We start from the raw sequence: 22,845 nt of genomic DNA, 5'->3' as shown, positions 1-22,845 counted from the left end.
AGAGAGAGACCAGAGAAGGTAACATATAGAGAAAATAGAAAATATAAATTAATAATAAATTGACATCGTTTTTCTCTTGGTGGATTTTAAGTTATTAATTCTATGATTTGGGTGCATTTTGCAAAACATGACAAAGTTTGAGTCCTACTTGTGTTGGTATTGACTAAGATCTGGAGTTCAGTTTTTCCATCTGGATTAAGGCTGTCCACGTTTGTTTCTACAATTGTTGAACCAGAAACTAGAGAATCACTTGTTCCTGTGAAGGAAAAGAAAGTAGACTTTCAAAATCTGTATTTCCATGAGTAGAGCATTATTGGTGGTTGGCAGCAGAATGGCCTTTGGTGTGAGAAGGGCATGAGACCAACAGCTCACCTTTCCATACAGAGAAGCGAACGCTTGTAGATGTGTCTGTCAGATGAACAGATTGTACTGCTATATTAGGTTCCACAACTGAGTCATTGCCCAAACTCAAGGAATAACTCTCCATTTGTTCAATAAGCCTGCATAGAATGAAATGTAATTTAATATTTTAGAGAACTCGTCATAAAATCAAAGATTTATGTTGTCTCCCACATTATAGTGGAAAACAATAAGAACAGAACTCAGATACTAGCAGATGGCTTAGTGTGTGTGTCACACACACACACACACACACACACACACACACACTTTCTTAAAAAGTCCTGATGGACTGTCTCATTGAAGGTACCTGGGTCACAGATGCCAGATTCTCCAAGGTAGAATTTGATAAAACAGATTTCCCAATAGAAGTGGTCTTTTGTTATCATATTTTTCATGTAGGCCCAAGCTTGACCCACCAAGGATTGACTGGACCTGTATTTCTAGCTGTTTCTGTGATGATCACTATTGCTTTCTACTTATTCAACTTCCTCCTCTCATATGAACTTCTTGGGGTTCAAAGTAGCTCTTCTAAGTCATTAGTTCTTGGAGTGACAGTTCAGTGGAGCCAACGGAGAGCAGAGCTCTGAGCTCACTCCCTCAGCTGTGAACTAAACTCTTTAGGTTTTCATAAGATTTGTTCTTATCCTGGATTAAAGCTGGACTATATAGGATGGTGGGAAGCTGCCAATTTGTTGTTCTCAAAACAAAATTCTTAAAACTCTTTCTTGTTTTTTTTATTTTCTATATAAATATTTGCCCTATTTCTAAACTTCTCTAAACCAAACTTCTACATCTAAGATAAACTTTTTTTTTTCTGAACCAGGGATTGAACTTAGGCCCTTGTGCTTTCCAAGGAAGCACTTATGCTACTGAACCATCTCCCCGGCCCCTAAGATAATCTTTTTAGTGGTGATAAAAGTAGGAGTATTATGAAAATGTAAATATTCTGTATTCCAAAACTCTTTCTACCACTAAATTCTTTTCTTCTTTAAGAAAGTTAAAAATAATTAAAAATTGCTTTTGGATTAATCCACTTTTTGCTGTGGGTACAAAACACCTGAAATAGATAATGTAATGAATGGAGGAGGATTTATTTTGTCTCACAAGTATCAGGGATTTTGTTCCATGGTGGGCAGGCTCCAAGGTAGAGCTATCAGGACAGAAGGGCCCACTGTAGTGCTACTGCTGACCTTGTGGTAGAAGAAGCTTCCCCCCTTTCTTAGGTCTGTAAACACTCTTTTAAACAACCATTTTATGCCTTTTCAGCAATGTACACTGTTTCCAATTAAAAAATAATACTTCAGAGCTTCTTTCAAGTGGAATACCTAAGAAAACTCCAATCTTCTAAAAACATTATTTGTAGAACAATATTTGTGAAGTTACCACCAGGAATCCTACAGGAATGCTCTTAAACATTTGTAGACAAAGGGGAAAGATGTGCTAAAATTAAGATTATGTTTCCCACGTCCACAAACACTTTAAAAGGTCTGCTCTCTTTACAGCTACTATTGAGGCCTTTTTTTCCCCCCAACTGATATTTTACTCCTCTTGCCATAATTGGTTAGGTTAAATGTGACCTGAATAGTTAATATGATCCGGAGGCTAAAAGTTGAATCAAATCCCCAGTCCTAAGAAAAAAATCAAAGAAACCAAAAGATACCCAACCACCACTCTTATAAGTGAGTAAAAGAAGTCATCAAATTATTTTGTTTGTGAATTTTTCCAGTCAGTGCACCAGTTATATCAGGAAAGAGATGATTTTGAAATAATCAGATGGATCACTAAATCATTGTAAAGACCAATATAAATGAAAATAAGAGAATAATGATTCCTACTGAAAATAGGAAGGCCCACAAATTTCTCTACTGAGAAGGTAGAGAGTGTTGCCTTGGAGCCCAACCCTCTCCCTGCTCTGTTATAGGGTCCTGCTCTGCTAGGATCCTATGTTGTATTCCCATGAGATCCCATGTTCCTCTTTGTAACAGACCTCCATTTGGTTAAGACAATTTGAACGGGTAACCAGAGAAGACCTGCTGGAACAAAAAATAAAAATGTAAAGGAAAATGTAGTCATTCCAAGTGGTTGGTGTCTAGGAAACAGTTTTGCATTCCTCAAATTAGTCAAGTAAGGGCCCATATGACCTTTCAATATGACAGAAAAGTTCTAAAGTTATAAATCAACCTTTGTAACCAGTGTACAAAGTGTGGAAAGGAGTAATAATCTCATTGATTGTTCTATGATGCCCCAACTAAGAGAAATCCTAACCACAGCTCCAGAGCTCTGTCTCATTTTAATGTGTATCCTCTCTACATAAAAAAAAGAGAATAGATGATAGATAACTGCACTATGAATCTTGATGGGGGTGACGTGCTGGGGTCTTTCTGCTCTGTCACTCCCTTCCCCTTTACTCTTTGTTATTTTCACTTATCTTAATAAATAAGTAGACCACAAGAGGAATTCAATGGCTGAGGGACAGAAGGAGGAAACTGGTTGAAATGAAGGAGATGCTAAATCAAGATGGCTGACAGAGGCCTGGTACCTGTCAGGAGACCATCCACCCAGGCCTGGTTCTAGGAGAGGAGTTTGGAAAGCAGGGAATGTTCTGAGAAGAATTCATTTTCTTCACTCAGAGAGAGGAGAGTGAGAAGGGGTCTCTGTTGGCAGCTCATCAAGAATGAGTTTCAGTTTCCATAAGGAATTGGTTTCATGACAATCCACATGGCTGCTCAAGTTTACCACTGTTCATTCCCTTACATATCAGATGGTATTGTATTTTCATGTAATCTGTGGACATCACCCCACTATTAAGCTTTTAGAACTTAATAAAATGTAAGGACTATGTAAATAGTTGTTATACTACATTTTTAAAGGAAATTACAAGAATAAAATCTGTATATATGCAGTACAGATGCATCTATTCTACACTGAAAATGAGGCAGAACTGGGTATGGTGGCACATGCCTGTAATCCCAGCACTTAGGAGGCTGAGGCAGGAGGATCGCTTTGAGTTCAAGGACAGTTGGACTTCATAGGAAGTTGAAGGCCAGTCTGAACTACACAGTGAGAACCTGTCCAAAAAAAAGACCCAGATAGCAACTCAAATATAAAGTCACAAAATTTATCAGTGAAACTCTACAAATTCTACCATCTGTCAGATGTGTTATATTCTGAATGTTCTATTTAGTGACTTTTCTACTAAAGAGTTGTGGGTTATAATTATTACAGAACTGAAAACTATGAGCAGGAATTTCTTCTAAGGAAATAGCAGACAACTCACAATGATTACTAGCAAGAATGTTGAAACAATCTAAATGTTCATTGTTAGATAGTTTAATCATATGATGCAGTGATCTAAAATTAAGAGTTAGATGTATGGCCATTTATACTTTTTACAAAGATTTATGTGCAAAGGGTAATTATAAATCAGTGTAGCATAAAATTATACATATATAGAAAGACAGGGAGGGAGGGAGGGAGGGAGGGAGGGAGGGAGGGAGAGAGACAGTAGGGGAGAATATTTGGAATATATATATATTACAGGTTAATAAAGTTGGGTGGTAGAAATTTGCTCACCAACTTATTTTCCTATTTTGCTACAATGAGTATATACTGTACCAAGGATTTTATAATAGTAAATCCAAATGAACCCACCTCCCCATGGATAATCTACATGAGTTTTAGTACAAATATACAACTAAGTAATGTGAAACATAAGAGTCAAAAAGAAAGAAATCAGAGTGGGGCTAATTTATTTCAGTGTATTCTTGTGAAATCAAAAGAAAGCTTAATTAAAATGCACCAGAGTCTTGGGAATAGAAAGCTGAGGTATGGACTGGAAGCTGCAGTGTATTCTCCAATGTTCGCTGCTCTCTGCAGTTCTGTGTGCTGAGAACAGAGCTGAAGGAGCCCCTGCTGTGCGTGGTTGCCCCTTGGCCGTGCCAAACCCAGGCTAGGGAAGATAACTTATAAATTCCATCATCTTAATTATTCTTTGTTTCTCAGCCAAGGCCACCCCTGGAACCAGAAGGTCACATATAGCACTCCTGATAGCAATAAGATCAAGTGGAGAGCTAAGGATTCTGTCAGTATTCCAGAGAACAACCAAGTTACTGCATTCATGAGGGAATAGACATTTCCATTAATGCTTTAACCTAAAGAAGTAAAAAGAGCTTCTTTCCAATTCGAAATGGTGCTTACGTTGCAAAAGCATCCTCATCATCAGTAGCAGCAGCTTCTTGAAAAACATTTTCACTGGCATAGAGAAGTTGACTCACTGTTGTCACAGCAATTTTTTTTGCCTGCCAAGGAGAAGTCACTGACAATCACAGAAAACACACACCATACATTATCATCACCATCATCATTTTATCCACCAACTTGAGTTACCATGGTAGCAAGAGACTTCGCTGGTATGATAATCCAGAGGTAAAGAGTTTTTAAAATTAAAGTCTTACATTTTGCTTTATCAAAGAAGGCAAAGAGAATCAAGACAAGGAAAATCAAAAACAAAAATTAAGATAACAAATTTCACTTTGTTACAAAGTATTTCACAGAACTCCATCTCATTCCTAAGAACACAAGAATAAATGCTTAGATGCAAAAGCAGACACCAAATGAGAAGAATGAGGGACTCTGATAGTTAAATAACAGATCCCATAATACTCAGTATAACTCATTTGTTACAGAACTATTTGAGTTAGTAAAAATGTTTGTGTTTCTCTTCACAAATTTAGGATTATGTCATAGAAATGATCTCTTGACATGTGATTATTATTTACTGCCTGTATTTTCTGGTTAACTTTGCTATAAATTCTATACTGAATAGTCAATATTCTTTTCTTTAAATTCCATTTTTGTTAACTCATGACTCCAGCTCTAATTACTTTTTAAAAACCTATGATAATTTAGAAATTTTTTGTAATAAGATATTTAAAGGGAATAGAAGAAAGAAATATATGGCTATTCAGTGGGCAGACATAGGCCTGGTATATGTTGGTAGGTGCAGCCCTGGTTAGCTTGTGATATAATGTTAAACTAGGCTTAGTGTTTTCAGAAAGTCAAGACCCAAATGCAAATATGTTAAACACAACAGAATCACAGTTTAAGTAGCACGTTCTACAGTGAGCTCTTTGAAATGCTATTTACTTGAAATTGAATAGGGATATGGAGACCAAGTGCAGGGAGCAAACACATTGATAAAATAAGAAATTTCTTCATTTCAGGACTCTTCTGAAAGATTTAGCCTAATAATGATCACTGTGAGTTCCCAAAAGGGAGGATACTTGGACAAGGATAGCTTGCTTGCTTGCTTGCTTTTGTTTGTTCTTTCATTTGTTCATTCTTTCTTTCAACTTTGAGCATCTCTCAGAAAGAATCTTCTGCAAACAAAATCTTAAGTAACCTAAGCCATTAAAAAAGCATATCATGTTAAGGGACTAGAATTTAGATCCATTTTTCTTTGTCTTGAGTGTTTTAGGATCTTGAGTTTTACCTCAGTGTCAGCATTTCTGGATTCATTGAAGATCTGTCCAACCACCTTAGTAGCTGAAGTGATATTCTCAGGAGTCAGCCTATTGGCATCAGATGTCAAAATCTGGGCTTCCATTGAAATATTCCTAGAGTTTTCTGTAATATTATCTATCTGTTTAAAAAGTAAAGAAAAAACTAATATAAAACTATAGCTAAGTAATTTGCCAGCAAATACAGCTATGTAAGCTTAAATTTATCTGAACTTCAACCCCTTGAACATCACATCCACCAAATTTTTCATTTTTCCCCCTTGTATAAAGGACACAGTACATGCAGCCCAGTGGTTTTCTCAGCCTCCACTATCTTCTAGGATTAATTGACTAAAATTGGGCTGCCTTAGCAAGATCAGAGCTACACAGAGTATAAACCAGGAACCTTGTTCATTGACTGTTACAAAGTCCATAGGGAGATAAATACACAAAATGATCAGAAATTTATATAGCAATCTTATGTTGCTGATAGTAAAATCATTAATAATTATAAAATGGGGTTTGTATTTGAAGTAGTTTTTAATTTTAAAAATAATCTATCTATCTATCATCTATCTATCTATCTATCTATCTATCTATCTATCTATCATTTCATACAGGGTTTCGCTACGCAGCTCAGATTTCAAGTGATCCTCCTGTCTCAGCCTCCCCAGTCCTAGGATTATGGGCATATACCACCATGACTGGTTTCAGAGGCCATAACGGCATGCCTGGGATTCTGGGGCCAGCACAGCACAGCATGTGGTATGAGGAGTCGCACCTGGGTCCTTGAGTTTTCCAAGAAGGCACTTAGACCACCAAGTTATCTTTTCTTTAATTATATTTTCCAAAATTATTGGTCTGCAATGAGTTGGAACTTTTTAAACTTAGTTTTCCATCACAGAAAGTTTGGAGACATCCTCTCCAGATATGATTTGGTCCTGGGGTATTATGTTGTGAGTCTAAAACATGATAGTCCAAACTGAGTGCCTGTGGGTATTAGTGTGGGAATTACATTTTTCACTAGATGGCAGCATCATTTCAAATTTTAAATCGATGCCACACCGCGAAGAGTTAGAAACAACACTCAATTAGTAGACAGAAACAAGTATCTCATTCAGTAGCTAGGTCTCTGCTATATGCTAGCCACTCTGAAGATGATTGATAGGTGTATCATACAGAAAACAACACTGAGAGTTTAGTTTATTTTCCACCTCTTAAAGGGGAAAATGCTAAGGAGCTCACCCACAGAGGCTTGGGAATTGTACAATGTGCAGTGAACTGGCTCAGCAGACTGCAGAGTCTTCACACTCTGAATCTGTGACATGACTGATAACCCCTTGCATATCTCTATTTTCATCCTTGCCCTACCCTCACCCATCTATTATCAGTGTAGTACAGTGTAGATACTAAAATGAAGACCATCGTCTTTGGAGCTGTTCTTATTGGACAGAACATTTCACCTCTCAGAGTCATGTTTTCCTCATCTATAAGATAAGTACATCAATACTTATCTACAATGTTGTGATAATTACGATTTTTAAAAATTATTCAGCTCAGTATGAACAATCGACAACTCACATGATTCAATTTAAGATTTTTGACATTGTAAATGGTATGAAAGCAAAATATATTCTGAAGGATTTGCTTTAAATTTTGCAGGTAGATCTTTTCTCAGGCTAGCATTATGCAGTGTCCTGCTGTCTTGTGATGCTGCACTGCAACAGTAAGCCCCAGCTTTGAGTCAGCCACACAGTGGAAAATCTCAAGTATTATTAACTGTAGTATGCTGTGTTGGCAAACTATGAAATTGGACTAAATGCAATTTCAATTTAAAATATTTTTGTTTTAGTTCATTATAATGTGACCCCATCACAAAATCAGAAGCATGTGTAAGAGAACTGCAATAAGACCTCATCAGTTAGCAAGTGTTCTTACCTATAATTACCTGTAAGGTGGGAATAATAACCAACTCACAAAAAGTTTAAAGAGAGTTAGCTGAGAAATGAGGCTGGGCATGGTGGTGCATGCCTGCCATTCCAGGCCTCAGGAGGCAGAGGCAGAGGATAGCTGTGAATCTGAGTCCAGCATTGGCTACATTATGAGTTAAAGCTTAACTCAAACTTAGTAAAACTCTGTCAAAAAAAGCCCTTTAATAAATAAAATAATTATGTAAGACTTGTAACATGCTTGAAACACAACCTATATAGAGGTGCATTTCCTCTTTTTTCCTGTAGTTGACCTTTGGTCTTACATGCATGGACATTTGCCTTCATCCCTTATTCAAATAGCGTGATCTTCACAAAACGCATCTAGTCAGATGTATTTCATGCTTATGAATACAGCCCTGAGACTAGCATAAGGTTAGGCGTTGCCTATCTCAAAAGGTTTTTGGTCAAAATTATTTTCCTATTTATTCTGATTCAGTGGACCATTAACTACCTTTCTTAAAACATCAGGGATCTATTTCAGTCAAAGCTTCACTAGTCTACAAAGATAAAATCATTTTCAATTTGCTACAGATTATCTATTATAGATCATATATTTCCTGAAATTTTCTGAATCAACATATCTATTTGTCCTTTTTTCACAAATGGATATTAACTTAAAACAAATAACAGTAGTTTTACTTACTAGTATTGTTATTTCTAACTTGATGTTTAAAAAAACATTGATTTGACCATCAGATGTCTGAAGAATTTGTCTGGTTTCTGAAGATTTTGTTGAGAGTCATAATTTTTTTTTCCAATGACCCATCAGATAAGTCACATGACCTACCTGCATTTCCAGGGTGTGCAGATTCTCCTCACAGCTGCCTATTATCACATTTTGTAGTTCTATCTCTCCATAGAGAGACAGACTGCACAGTCTGATGGCTAATGGATGTCCAGCTTTAAAAGAAATAAAAAAAACAAGGGTCTGCAAAGATGGTCAGCACAACTGCAGATCCCGTGCACATCCTTTATCCTAATGTGGCTCTGCTGCTCCTTCTATTGGGAGGTAAAGTCTGTTCTTCCACTCTCTGAAAAGGACTGACCTGTGTCTTGTTTTGGTCAGCACAATGTATTACAAATGTGTTGTTTGCAAAGTATAGGCCCAAAGAAGCTTGAAGCATGCTGTACTGAGACTACTAGGTAAGAAACCCAGTATAACCTACCTTAAGACAGGACATGTGGAAAAGAATGGAGGTGCTCTAGCCAAGAGCCAGCAGGCACCCTCCCAGACATGTGAATGAGATTATTCTGGACTTTCCACCAGAATGTAGCTGCCACACTCAGTGGATAGAACCATGAAGAATCTAAATCATGGTTGTTTCAAGTCAGTCAGTTTGAGATGGTTTAATACACAGCAATGGAAATATAAATCGGTAATTACAACATTATTTTAGATAGCTAGTGCTTGTCTTGATGCTTAAATCTACAATTTAAGTAACTAGTTGGCTATTTCCTGAAACAGTGTCTTTGAAGAAGATTTATTTTTCAAAAATTAGGACAAAAATGGCATTGAACTTGTGCAAATAAGGAGAAGAGGAGTTGAAAGGAGCAGAGGGGATTAAAGAAAAAAGAATCAATATATACTATGTACAGGTACAAATTGTTTGTGATGAATGTTATCATTGTGTGTATCTAAAGTATACCAGAAAATGAATTTTCAAAAATTTTCTAGATCAAAAATTCACTTTGGGGCCGGCCAAATAGCTCAGCAGATTAAAGCACCTGCAAGCAGGCACAGGAGCCGAAGTTTCAATCCCTGGGCCTGCTGTGCTGGTCCTGCCCCTTGGGTATGCTAAGACTAGGCGTGGTGGCACACACCTGTAATCCCAGCCCTTGGGAGGCTGTAAACAGGCGGATCACTATGATTCTGATGTAGTAGAGAGACCCTGAACACTCTGTAGACTCTTCCCTAAAAAAAGAAAAAAAGTCACTTTGGACTTGATATAATGGGAAAATCCTAATCTAAGAGACTAGAAACAGTTGAAAAATTCCTAGAAGATATTGGACTGTATACTAATTTTTTCCTCCTTATCTAGCTAACTCCTGAGAGGTAAAACATTCTAATGCTTTTCAGAACTTAATAGATATTTCATTGATTCTCAACAAGTGCTTCTTTAATCATTTAGTTTGTGTCCTAGGATTAGTACCTTCACTTCTCTGCCTCACTGTACGTGTATAGCTACTACTTAAGTACCTGGTATAAATGAAATCATAATTACAGAAGAAAGTGATTAGAAGATAAATTTTTCCTTAAGACTAACTTTGAGCAGCTGATTCTTGGGACAACAACTAGACCAAGTGAAATTGTGAACTGCATCAACAACACCTAAAGTGGAAGGTTGGAGTCATTCATAATTTATTTGATTGCTGTATCTCTACTCTAATGACATAATGAAATATATATATAATATGAAAATTATATATTATATATTTATATATGATATAAAAATTTTAAGTGACCATATAGCAAATACATTTTTGCTCAATATTAGTTATAAATATTTATACTAAAAAATCAGTGAAAATAATGTATAACAATTTTAAACATATATGCACCAATCATAGATGTACCCAATTTCATAAAACAAAACTAATAATAACATAAATGAAGTAAAGAAGCATATAGGAAAGAACAATTCATGTGATTTATTTAGTGTTTTAATGCATCCTTGACATACACAAAAGTAAATACCTAAATGAAATGTGAAATTCTCAGTCAATACTGTCAGCAGTTCTTTCAAACATTTTTTGTAAATGATCTAGACTTGACTCTGTTCCTGAGGTATCCAGTTCAGTAGGAAAAGAAAATGATCTGCCGGACAGGTCAGATGAAGGTTAATGCAAACAAGGAACAGGTAAAGCATGTATGGAAAATTACACAGCAAAGTAGATGCTCCCTATTACAAAAGACAACCATGGATTTCTAAGGGGTACCATCAAAAGATATTATACAATGTGGCACTTAAACAAAATGGGTTATGGACATCCTGGATATTAGTACAGAACATATTAGAAATAGAAATCATTATTTGTTCTCTTACTCTTGGAACGCCTCTATGTAAGTAAGGTTGCCATGATAAAAAATGTATAATGAAGCTAAAGAATGGTCTAAAATGGCTAATTAGGGGCTGGTGAGATGGTTCAGAGGTCTAAAGCACCTACTTAGAACAAGCTTAGCAAAGCACAGGGACAGCGGTTCAATCCCCCAGCACCACATGCCAGTCAACCCCGCCCCCTGGTGGGCTGAGCTGGCCACACACACACACACACACACACACACATAAATAAATAAATAAAATTTAAAAAAATAAAATGGATAATTAAAATCATGGAGGAGATGAAGGACTAGTAGTAGCAAAGATTCCACTGAGCATGTTTGCTTGCAGGGAAGTAGTCTGAAAGGGGATATGGACATTGTAAGTCTATAATCAAAAACAGTTTTAAGAAATTAGATTTTATAATCCAAAGAGCAAATATTAATCAGATGAAATGCTAGGAGACAAACTGGAAAAATAAGACTATTAAGTAACAGGTAAGAAGAAATCACAAACAATTGGTCCATACTAAGGTTTTAAAATCACAAACAACTGGTCCATAAAGTGAGGTGCTACCAATAAACTTTGAACAGTGAAGTCATAAAGGTGATGCAAACTCTTCCAAAAAACGTTCTTTAATACCTCTTCCAGGGACCTAACATTAGTTGGAAGGATGACAGTTATGACAGCATAGCCATCCTTAGCTTATGAAAACGAGGTCTTTTTGAAAATCACATACCATTTATAGTGTCCCTGTCACATGTTTGCAGAGAAGGTCCATATCTGCCCACTGGAATTCTATTAAAAGTAAATCCCATATAGGTACTATTTTCACAGAAATTAGCTGTAACAGGAAGAAGAAAAATCATTATAAATTATACTCTTTTAACATTTGAAACCAGATAAAAGTTAAAGTTCAGAACTTATGCCATGTTATTTATTTATTTATTTATTTTATTTTCTGTATTTTAGGGAAGGATTTACAGGGTGTTCAGGGTCTCACTATTAGATCAGACTCATAGTGATTCTTCTGTTTTCAGCCTCCCAAGCACTGGGATTACAGGTGCAAGACACCATGCCCAGTCTCAATTGGTGTCTCAGCACGACCCAGGGGCGGGGTCGGCACGGCAGGCCCAGGGATCAAACCCTGGCCCCTATGTCTGCTTTCAGGTGCTTTAATGCACTGAGCTATTTGGCCAGCCCTATGTCATGTAATTTAGAGCTTATAAAATCCACTATCCTTCTAGGAACTTTTGCATTTTCCTATCTGGTTAAATTATTGGCACTGAAAGTTATTATGTTAGATGACATGTTTCAATTTAAAAGTGCTTAATACATTCCTGGGAAGTAAGCCCTAACACACCACTAAGGATTATGAATCAGACTAGTTAGAATCTTGAGAATTAACAATAGGGAAGGAGAGGAAATGGATAAAGCTAATGAAGATGTCTCACGCACATGTACCAACTCTCTGCAATGAATATAATCATTATGTACATTTATATATATTCATATATAATTAATATATATTATATATTAATATTTTACATTAATAAAAATACATAACCTATAGTAACAAAGGACATGCTGAGGATGTGGGGCAAAGAAAAAAAGACAAAGTCCTAAGATATGTGGGATATGCTAGTTGATAGAAGATAGCCAGTTATGAAAATAGGCCTGAAGAGCTCAGAATGGCATCAGGAAATGTGAGGAGCACTGGGAAGCACACTTCAGACCAGGAAATAATATTGAATTTGGACGTGAGGCACTATTTTTAAAGTGAAACTGGGACAGCCAAATAGCTCAGAGGATTAAAGTGGCTGCTTAGGCAGACTCAGGGGCCTGTCGTGCCAACCTCGAGGGGGCACGCTGAGATGGCGATTGACGCTGGGTGTGCTGGTCCGCACCTGTAATGCCAGCCCTTGGGGGGCTGTAAACAGGAGGATCACTACGAGTCCAATCTATGTAGTAAGACCCTGCAGACCATGTAGACCCTATAGTAAATACAAAAAATAAATAAATAAAAATAAAGTGAAACCACTAATTTAATAACTCTTCAAGGAAATTTAAAAAAGAGAAAATATTCACGTAAGTAAGTAATTGATAGGAAGATGCATTTCAATTTAGAAAAGTTAAATATTATAAAATAATTATATTTAAGTAGAGTAATAAGGTATATCAACCACTGAAAGAACTCAAGGAAACCATATTGCCATTTGCCGTGGATTAGACACTGAAGTCAGAAGGAAACAAAAATGTGAGCTATAGAGAAGCTGAACAGCTGGAAAGCACACAGGATATTTATTGCAGATGTAAACAGCTCCAGAGGAAAACTTGGCTTGAGCTAAAAAACACGTCTTAAAACCATAACCATTATGGCCTTTGTTTTCACAATTATCAACTGAAGTCTACAGAATTTTTGCTGTTGCTGTTAGGACTACAGTGGTCACCTAACCCCTGCCCAGTATCACCCTAAGTAACTTACCAATTGTACACCTCAGCCCTTTCCACTCTTCTGTACAAATGCACCTGCCATTTGCCCAGGTTCCACCATTCCTGCAGAATTCTACAGGGGTGCTTGATGGCTGATAAAATGTTCCTAAAGAAAGAACAAATAATGGAGCATTACTTTGTCATTTCAGTTCTCTGACAATTTAATTTCTATATGTTAAATCATTACATGTAGTATCACTGCTGAAAAATATAGTCTGTAATGTCATCATCAGAAGATATATACACGGAAAATCTACACCAGATAGACAGTGCTCAGTAGATGTAATGGACACAAAAAGACATATTTGAAAGATAAGCACCTTGATAAGGGATTAGAATCCTTGAGAATTAGGAAATTATATAGATGAGAGTAGATAGATAGATAGATAGATAGATAGATAGATAGATAGATAGATAATAGTGACAACTACCAATCAAATCAATGAGGAGAGTTATAAAATGCTACTAGAAAGCAAAAGAGAGATATACAGAAAGAAGTAACCTATCCAGAGAAGGACCTTCCAAAAGAGGTGATGTATGAATTGAATTTTAAGAGTAAATTCAGCAAAGTGAGACGAAAGAAAAAGTGCAAACTCACAAAAACACAGAATGTTCTGACTTGCCCAAAAGTGTTTACCATTTAACATTGACCCTGTGTGTAATGACACAGGACATAGATTCAGTTATGAAGGATTTTATGGCACAAGTCAAGGAGATCAAATGCCGGAGAAATGCAGGGAGGTCTTAAAGCAAAGGAGTATCCCTAAAAGGAAAGTGTTCCAGAATATTTCTCAGGAAGTAGTATAACTGACTGAGTCTAGAAGGCAAGAAAGACCAGTTAAATGAGAATCAAAACTAAAGCTGTGAATGTAGTGAAGATAGGAAAATTTGTAGATTCAGGAAACATACCTGAAATAGAATTGTTATGATCTAATGACTAGTTATTTTGAGTTGAGGACACTTGGTCTCTAACTTGGTAAGCAGAATGGATGACAAATTAAGTAAGCTTCATAAAACAGGAGGCAGAGTTCCACTTACAATAATTATGGAGTTCAATTGTATCATATTAACTCTCACACAGATAACAATTTTAAACTTGGAACAAAAATGAAAACCAACATCCAAAACCTACTAGAAGGCTCTGAACAGCAAGAAAAATATAGACACTAACGGGTGTTCCAAGTTTATATAGTCTTTCTGCTAAATGCTACCCAGTTCATAGGGAAGAAGTGGCTGAAACATGAGCAGTAAATCATAGTCACAGTAGATTAGATGTGACAGAAAACTAGGGATTGCAGGACTGATAATGGAAATGATATGCTGCAGAACAGAAAGTAAAAGAAAAGAGGATCAAAGTCTGTGAACAAACTGACTTAAATATATACAGAGAAGACACTTTAAAATGAACAGATTCAGGGAACTATGGACAATATCAAGCAGTTTAACCTATATGCGAGTGGAGTCCTAGAAGGTGAGAGGAGAAGATAACAAACATTGCCCCAGGATAGCAGTGCCAGCAGAGGCAGTGTAGGTCTGTGCTCCTTTAGTCCACATTGCCCTAGAATGGTGGTACTGGTGAGAGCAGTGTTAGTCTATGCTCTTTCCACCCTGAACTGCCTCCAGGATGGAGGTGCAGGTGACAGCAGTGTAAATCCAGGCTCCTTCTTTCTTTCCTTACCTCCAGGATGGAGATGTAGGTAAGAGGACTGTAAGTCCACCCTTCTTACTTCTCCCATTGCCCCAGGACTGCAGTACCAGTGAGAGAAAGTGTAAGTCTGCAGTCCTCCAGGACTCCGTTGTCCTTGGGATGGGGTTGACAGTGAGGCCTATGGATCCACACTTCTTCCTTCTTCCATTGCCCCAGGACTATGATGCTGGTGAGAGGGGTGTAATTTTGCACTCTGTCCTTCCTCCATTGCCCTGGAATACTGGTGCTTGGAGAGAAGACATCAAGAGGAATAGATACCTCCTAGGGAAGCCTGCACATCAGTGATAAAGCTAACATTAGGAATCTAGAAGCATCAGCACAGAACACAAAATAAAATAGAACATAGAAGTGACAAGATAAAAAAGAAAAATGCAAACCAATTTCCTAGAAGAAGTCCAGAACACAAAGAGGTAGAAGAAATCAGAAGCCAACAAATGGAACTCTCTGACATGATAGCATCAGAAGTGAAAAAAGCAAATGGAAGAGACTGTAGCAAAAATGACCTCTAAGGTGCAAAAAGAAATGACTATCAAAATAAAAGACATTAAAGAAGAAACACATGAGCAACTAGAGGAGCTCGGGAAAATGATGAAAACCATGAATGCCAAACATAAACAAGAAAGAAATTCAATAGAACAGATCCAAACACAAATGTAGGAGATTAGAAACTCCACTGAAAGTATACGCAGCAGATGGAATGAAGGTGAGGATAGAACATCAGATCTAGAAGACACGAATGTTGTCAGTGACTAGTGAAAGACAGGTATCTAAAAATCTCAAGACCTACCGATTTGATTTGAAATTGTCTCATTGCTATTTGTTTATCAATAAATTTATGTAAAAAAATCACAAGAGATCATGAAAAATCATTCCAACAGCTATAGGATGAATCAAAGAACAAAAACAATAGACGATTAATTGGAGCCAGTCAACTGTGACAAAGCTAGAGACAGTGCAACAATCTATTAAAAACCTCTTGACAGAAATAATGGCAGAAAACTTCCCAAATCAGGATAAAGATTTAACATAAAAAATAAATGATACATGTAGAACTATAAATAGCCATGATCAAAATAAATCTATACCAAGGCATATAAAAAGCAAGATTCCAGAAATTCAGCATAAACATAAATATTAAATGTAGCTAAAGAAGAAAAAAGCATATCACCTATTTAAAAAGTTCATAGAAATCAAATCAGACTTCTCAGTACAAACTCTCAAGTCAGAAGAGCTTAGGATGAAGTATTTTAAAGCCTAAAAGCAAACAATCTTCGACCTAGACTGATGGATCCAGCAAAATTAGCTTTCAAAACTGACAGAGAAATCAGACACTTCCACAACAAACAACTACTGAAGAAATTTATGCCAACAAACCAGTTGCACACAATGCTCTGAAAGACATATTAGAAAGAGAAGACCAGGGCCAGCAAGATAGCTCATCAGTCTAAAGCACCTGCTTAGGCAAGCTTAGGCTGGCACAGGGCACCGCAGTTCTACCCCCAGAGCCACATGCTATGCCAGCCCCACCCTCAGGGTGGGCTGAGTAGGCAAAAAAAAAAAAGACCACAAACACAGGAACACCAACAGAAAGAAGCCATCAGTCAGGGCAAGCAGTTAAAAAAAAGAGAAAGACAAGGGACAACACGGATAAAAGCCAATACATATCAGTTATAATCGTCAATATAATGGTCTCAACTCATCAATCAAAACAAAAAGACTAAGGGCTGGAGAGATGGCTCAGTAGAATAAGTGCTTGCCTGGCAAGTGCAAAGGCCTGAGTTCAATCCTAGGTTCTGGAAAAAAAAAAGACTGGCAGAATGATCAAGAAGTAAGATCCAAAACTATGCTGCATTCAAGAAACACATTTAACACAAAAAGAAATTCATAGACTAAAGGATGGAAAACAATTCTCTATGCCACAGGAACGATAAAAGCAGGGGTAGTTATTCCAGACAATGCAAACATTAAGCTAAACCTGATCAAGAGACAAAGAAGGTCATACTCTACATACTCATTAAGGGAAAACCCCAAGAAGAGAGATCATACAAAATATGTATGCAACAAACACAGGTTCACTCAATTACATAAAACAAATATTAACAGATATGTAAAACTAAATAAGCAATAACACAGTGTAGCAGGGAGACTTAATACCCTGCTCTCACAAAGGGATACATCGTTATAACCTATGTAACCATCTCCATTTTTGTAACTAGAACAACTATTTTGTTATACAACTCTGTATGTTTCTGTTATAACCTATGAGATTGACTCCATTTTGTAACCAGAATAGCCATTCTATTATACACCTCTGTATGTTTGCACTGTAACTTTATTAACTAAGACTGTTTGGTATAAGCTGACAACTTAAACTCCATCTTGGTGTCTCAAGCCGTTCGTCAGACCTCTGAACACAGTTTGTTGATGTTCAAAGTATTCCTTTGTTCTTAACCACAGATTGTGATCAGCCCCATATCCTAAGGTAATAAGTTAACTCTTTGTTCTAGGATATAACCCCCTCTTCCCAAAATTATCTCGATATCTTTTTTGTAACATCCCGTGATCAACATTATGCCATAAAATTCAATTATTTGTTCCTGAAAATTGTAACCGCATGTTAAAAGAATGTAACCTGTTTCCCGAAAGTGGACGCTGACCCCTGTGCTGCATTCACTCGCACTCAAGTCACAAGACCTCCCCTTTGCGGTTTTCAGCCTTAAAACCCCTTGTGTCTCCCCACCTGGGCACGCACATACTTGGAGATGAGAATATGTGCCACCGCTGAGCTCAGCTAAATAAAGCGCTTTTAAGTTGAGTCCGGTTTTTGGTTTTTGGGTTACAACACATCAAGTAGACAAAAAATTAAAACAGAAATATTAGAGTTAAACCAAACCTGTCAGCAAAAGGACTTAGTAGGTGTCTACAGAGTGTTCCACCTCAAAACATCAGAAACACATTCTCCTCAGCTGCATATACAATATTCCCCAAAATAGATCACATATTAGCTGACAAAACATGTTCAAGTAAATGTAGAGGAACTGAAATCAACTCATGCATACTACCTGACAGTAGCACAATGAAACTGGAAATCAACAACAAAGGAAATCACAAAAGCTACATTAACACATGGAAATTAAACAACACCCTTCTCAACAACCTTGGGTCACAGAAGAAATTAAAAACAAAATTATACAGTATTTATAATTAAATGATAATGCATATACAACCTACTAAAATTCAAAACATGCAGTGAAAGAAGTCCTAAGAGAGAAATTTATAGCAAAAACTTTCATGTCAGGAAAACAAAACAAGTTCAAAGAAACAACCTAATGTTGACCCTCACATTTCTAGAAAAAGAACAAATAAAACCCAAAACTTGTGTAAGGGAGGAAATTATAAAGATAGGATCAGAAATTAATGCAAGAGATACTAAGAAAATAATACAAACTATCAATGAATCAAATGGTGTTTTGAAAGAATAAATAAAATTGATAAACCATTAGCCAACCTCATCAAAAATAGAAAAGAAAAACACAAATTCAGTAAGTTGGGAATGAAAAGGAGGAAATCACAATAGATACCACAGAAATCCAGGAGATCATTAACACCTACTATAAGAATATGAATCAAAAGATTCCTGGGCATAATTAAAACATCAAAACTAAATAAAAAAGATATTAAAATTCTAAATAAACTGGTAACAACCAATGAAATTGAAAATGTAATTAAAAATTTACCAACAAAGAAAATCCCTACCCTGATGGATTCACTGTTGAATTCTACAATATGTTTAGAGAAGAACTAATGCCACTAATGGTAAAACTCTTTAAAGAATGGAGAGAGACAAATCTCAGTGAGACCTCAGAAGCTGCATTCATCAGGTCTTCTCGTCACTTCTTTCAGCACCGACCCATAACATACAAGACCAGAGAAGAGCCCAACCAAAAAGAAAAACTCCATAAGAGCAAAAATATGATGAAGCAATATTTGAAAAAATAAGGACTGAGAACTGTCTTGGCACATTTTTAACAATTTAACTGATCATATATATTTTAATCTATTTAAAATAGATTATTTCATTTCACTGATGTATTTGTTTATGAAGCCTTAACAATTATGAATTTTTCATGTGTATATTAAAATACCACATTTTTTTTGGTCCATTCCTCGGTTGATGGGCATTTGGGCTGTCTCCAAGATTTAGCTACTAAAAATTGTGCCGCTAGGGCTGGGGATATAGCCCAGCAGCATGAGTGCCTGCCTGACAAGTGCAAAGTCCAGAGTTCAATCTCCAGCATCAAAAAAAAAAAAAAAAAAAAAAAAAAAAAAAAAAAGTGCTGTTATAAACATGGGTGCACATACATTGCTGTGGTATGTTCTTAATTCTTCCAGGAAAATGGCTCCAGAAGGGATTAGTTTATTCAAATGGCACTTCTAGCCTTAGTATTTTAAGGAATCTCCACAATGATTTCTACAGTGGTTGCATCTTTTTCCCCACAGCCTCTCTGGCATTTGTTGTCTGCTGATTTTTTGATGATACCACTCTGTAAGACTCTGTATCTTATAAAAAAAGATACTCAGAAAGATTGAGTGGTTTGTTCACATATTACTTCCAGAGTTGTGGACTCAAACAAAGTGATAGTAGGTATTTGTGCATGCAGATTCTCACTTTGATAAAGGCTGGGTGGCTTGTGCCAAGCCAGTTAGTAACCAAGAATGTGCTGAGTTCAGATCTGCTTCCTTCTCTTCCCTCCCATTGCCGGTCTTTATTACAGACAAAGTGAACATTCACTCCATTTGGGAACCAACACACCTGAATATCTAAGAATTTTTTTGTAACAGTGAGATAATGGTAATTTTCAACATTACTTTAGATTTTAATAATTCCAAAACTATTCTATATTCAGCTCTTTTGGTGCACATTGCTGAATACACATGACACACACTTAATGCTGTTTGACAAAATAGCAAAAATAATCTTAGAGATTCCAAATGCAAAATGTGAATTTCTTCTTCTAAAGTAGACATAATTAGAATCTGCTTTTGAAAAATAGTTTGAATAGGTAGAGAAATGAAAATGTTTTTCTGTAGTCAAAGAAATTGCATCTTGAGACAATGTCTAGTCTCTTTCTCAGCCTTTTGTAGTATAAAATCCAGGCATTTGGGCCAGGAATGTAGTCGTAATTTAAAGTAAAAATTTCCCAGTATTAACTACTTGGCTAAATATTTCAATAAACTGATCCAATATTTTAATATGCTTTCTCCTATGTAGAGATTGCAAAGCAAATGCAGCAAAATCTAAGCATTCTTCGAACTCCTCTGCTTTTGCTCTGAGTTAGTCAATAGAACTTAATAATTAAACCTACTGTGGGCTTTTGGTTTGATAATCCAAATGTCAATATAAAGGTCCAATCTAGATTAATGGTATCCAAGGCTTAAGCAAGGGGTAGAATAAAACTATGTTCTGTACTGAATGATATAAAATTCACTAATTAAAAAGTAGTGGCCCATATTTACTGAGTACTTATGATACATTGGATATCATTTTAAACCCTTAAATGCATTAAGTCATGTAATCCAAGTAGCTCTATAAGGTAGGGTTCATTATTAAGAGGTAGGAAAACAAGCATAGAAATGTTGAGTAATGTGCTCGTAGATACTCAGTAGCCAGAAGTATTTAGATTCAAACCAAGCCAGCCATGATGCAGAGCTTCCTCCATATCTTTCAAGTACATACTGTGCCACTATATTCTATAAAGACATCTGACAGCATGTTTCATCAAGTACAAACAGGTGGTGGTCCTATTGAGAATTTTACGTAAAAGTATATACTGTCTGGAAATCTAAGAATAATCCATTATTCCAATGGTCTCACCTCTTTAAGACAATGAGTTTTAAAATGGAATATACAGTAAATATCAGTAATTCTGATGCTAAGGTAATTTATGCTCCTCAGTGTGTTAGAGAACAAAATCATTCCTCAAAGAAGAATCCCTTTCTTCATTCCTGGTTCTGAAAAAAAAAATCGCTTTTCTCTCATAGAAATTACTGTGGTTTAGTTGCCTAGTGTATAGCGTAGTGTAGCATTGGGTAGTCCAGTCCAATTCAGTCTAGTCTAGTCTAGTCTAGTCTAGTCTAGTCTAGTCTAGTCTAGTCTAGTCTAGTTTAGTCTGGTCTAGTCTAGTCTAGTTTAGTTTGTTGCTAGGACCAAACCTAGGGCATACTAGGCAAGCACTCTACTGCTGAATTATACCCCAGTCAAAACTATTGTGTATTTCTTTATTTATCAGATATATGTGTGAGGAAGCAAGAAGACAGAAGAGTAAAGGAACAAAAGAGAGTCTGCTAACAGTAGGACTAAGACCAAGTAACACCACAGTTGCCTTATAGCCTGGTTTCCTCCATCCAAAAAACACTTGTTTATATTTTTAAACCCTAAAATCCAACTGTACTTCAGAAATAGTCAGAGGGCATATATTTATTATGGAATTTTTCTCAGAAGAAAATGTGTAACTGATCAAAATTAAAGCCAAGTATCTGTGAACAGATTGTTTTCTAAGCAGCAATTATTCTTGTTGTCCTCTCCTGATAACCCACATTTCTACTGTGCAAGAATTATTAGTGCTATAAAGTCTCACCTTGCAGTCTGAGACTGTTTCAGCTTACTGAAGTCTCTCATTAGGCTGATGAGTAGGAAAATCCATTTGTCTTTTTTCCCCTCCCATTCTTTTCCCTTCCTTTCAACACCTCTTCCTCTCCTTATTTCTTTGTTTCCATTTTATCCTTCCTTTCTTTTATTCTTTTCCTTTCCTTTCTCTCCCTCTCCCCTTCCCTGGTTCCACTCTCTTTTTGAGCAATTTCTTCCCATTTTGCTGTATCCCTTGTACAATTTGGTTCTTACTTACACTTTCAGTTTCTCACAGCAGTGAGGCAATGCAATATTGACATGTGAGTCTTGTTTCACTTGAGTATGGTCTCAAGGCCTAATCAATAGGAAATCTTGTGCCTAGTGTCTTATACTTGGCAATATATTTTTGTGGCACTTTCGTGAAAAAGATCAATTTAATGTGTTCATCAGTGTCATGTAAAAATGACAGACTATGCCAGCAGCCCTGAAACAGATCTTATCTTCCATGAAAGGCTGTTAATACCAAGGCCTTAAACTGTGACCTTATAGCAAAAGGTCTAATGAAAAAATGGGCACAGAATTTAAAAAACTCCATACTAGATAGAAGACCTCTGGTATTCTAGAGACTGTGTCTTGAAGTACTTTTTGAACAAAAATAATAATTAAGAAAATAAAAAGGAAAACCTAATTAGGATAATTAGAGTTGAGCTCATTCAAATTCAGTTTGATGGCTATTCAATATTTGGGGCTTTATGAGTGTGAGAAATCTTCCCATCAAAGGCATTAAGTAGCCATGATGAATGCTACTAAAGCACACATTCTTTCCCGCTGCTTTATACTAGATTAAGGCAGACAACCTATCACTTCAAAAAGCGGAAGGAAATACTTTGTACAACTTTGTAGAAAGTGTCAAGCTGTGGCAGTTATTTCACAAACAAAAATCCATAGAACCATAGAAAAGTCAGAAAATCTCAAAGTTTAAGCATGCCCACTAATTTCTACACTATAAACTGCATTAATACTGTAGACTAATTAATTTGAAGATAATACAACTTCTCAAAAAGCCTGATTTTGCTTATCAGAACAG

At 36.4% G+C, this 22,845-nt stretch overlaps 1 protein-coding gene across 1 annotated transcript in view; it reads right to left on the bottom strand.

Annotated features, from left to right (window-relative positions):
* The window catches only part of Adgrg7 (adhesion G protein-coupled receptor G7), a 75,207-nt gene that overhangs the window by 49,433 nt on the left and 2,929 nt on the right, over positions 1-22,845 (bottom strand). The window contains exons 2-8 of the mRNA XM_004636624.1: positions 13,415-13,528; positions 11,669-11,773; positions 8,679-8,791; positions 5,894-6,043; positions 4,600-4,700; positions 373-500; positions 149-256 (exon numbers count right to left, since the gene is read on the bottom strand). Of these exons, the coding sequence (XP_004636681.1) occupies positions 149-256; positions 373-500; positions 4,600-4,700; positions 5,894-6,043; positions 8,679-8,791; positions 11,669-11,773; positions 13,415-13,528 (819 nt within the window). The remainder of the gene's footprint in view (positions 1-148; positions 257-372; positions 501-4,599; positions 4,701-5,893; positions 6,044-8,678; positions 8,792-11,668; positions 11,774-13,414; positions 13,529-22,845) is intronic.

Source organism: Octodon degus, unplaced genomic scaffold (assembly GCF_000260255.1).
Source record: "Octodon degus isolate 3935 unplaced genomic scaffold, OctDeg1.0 scaffold00081, whole genome shotgun sequence".
In the NCBI taxonomy this organism is placed as follows: domain Eukaryota; kingdom Metazoa; phylum Chordata; class Mammalia; order Rodentia; family Octodontidae; genus Octodon; species Octodon degus.
This window is presented reverse-complemented; position numbering and strand designations above follow the sequence as displayed.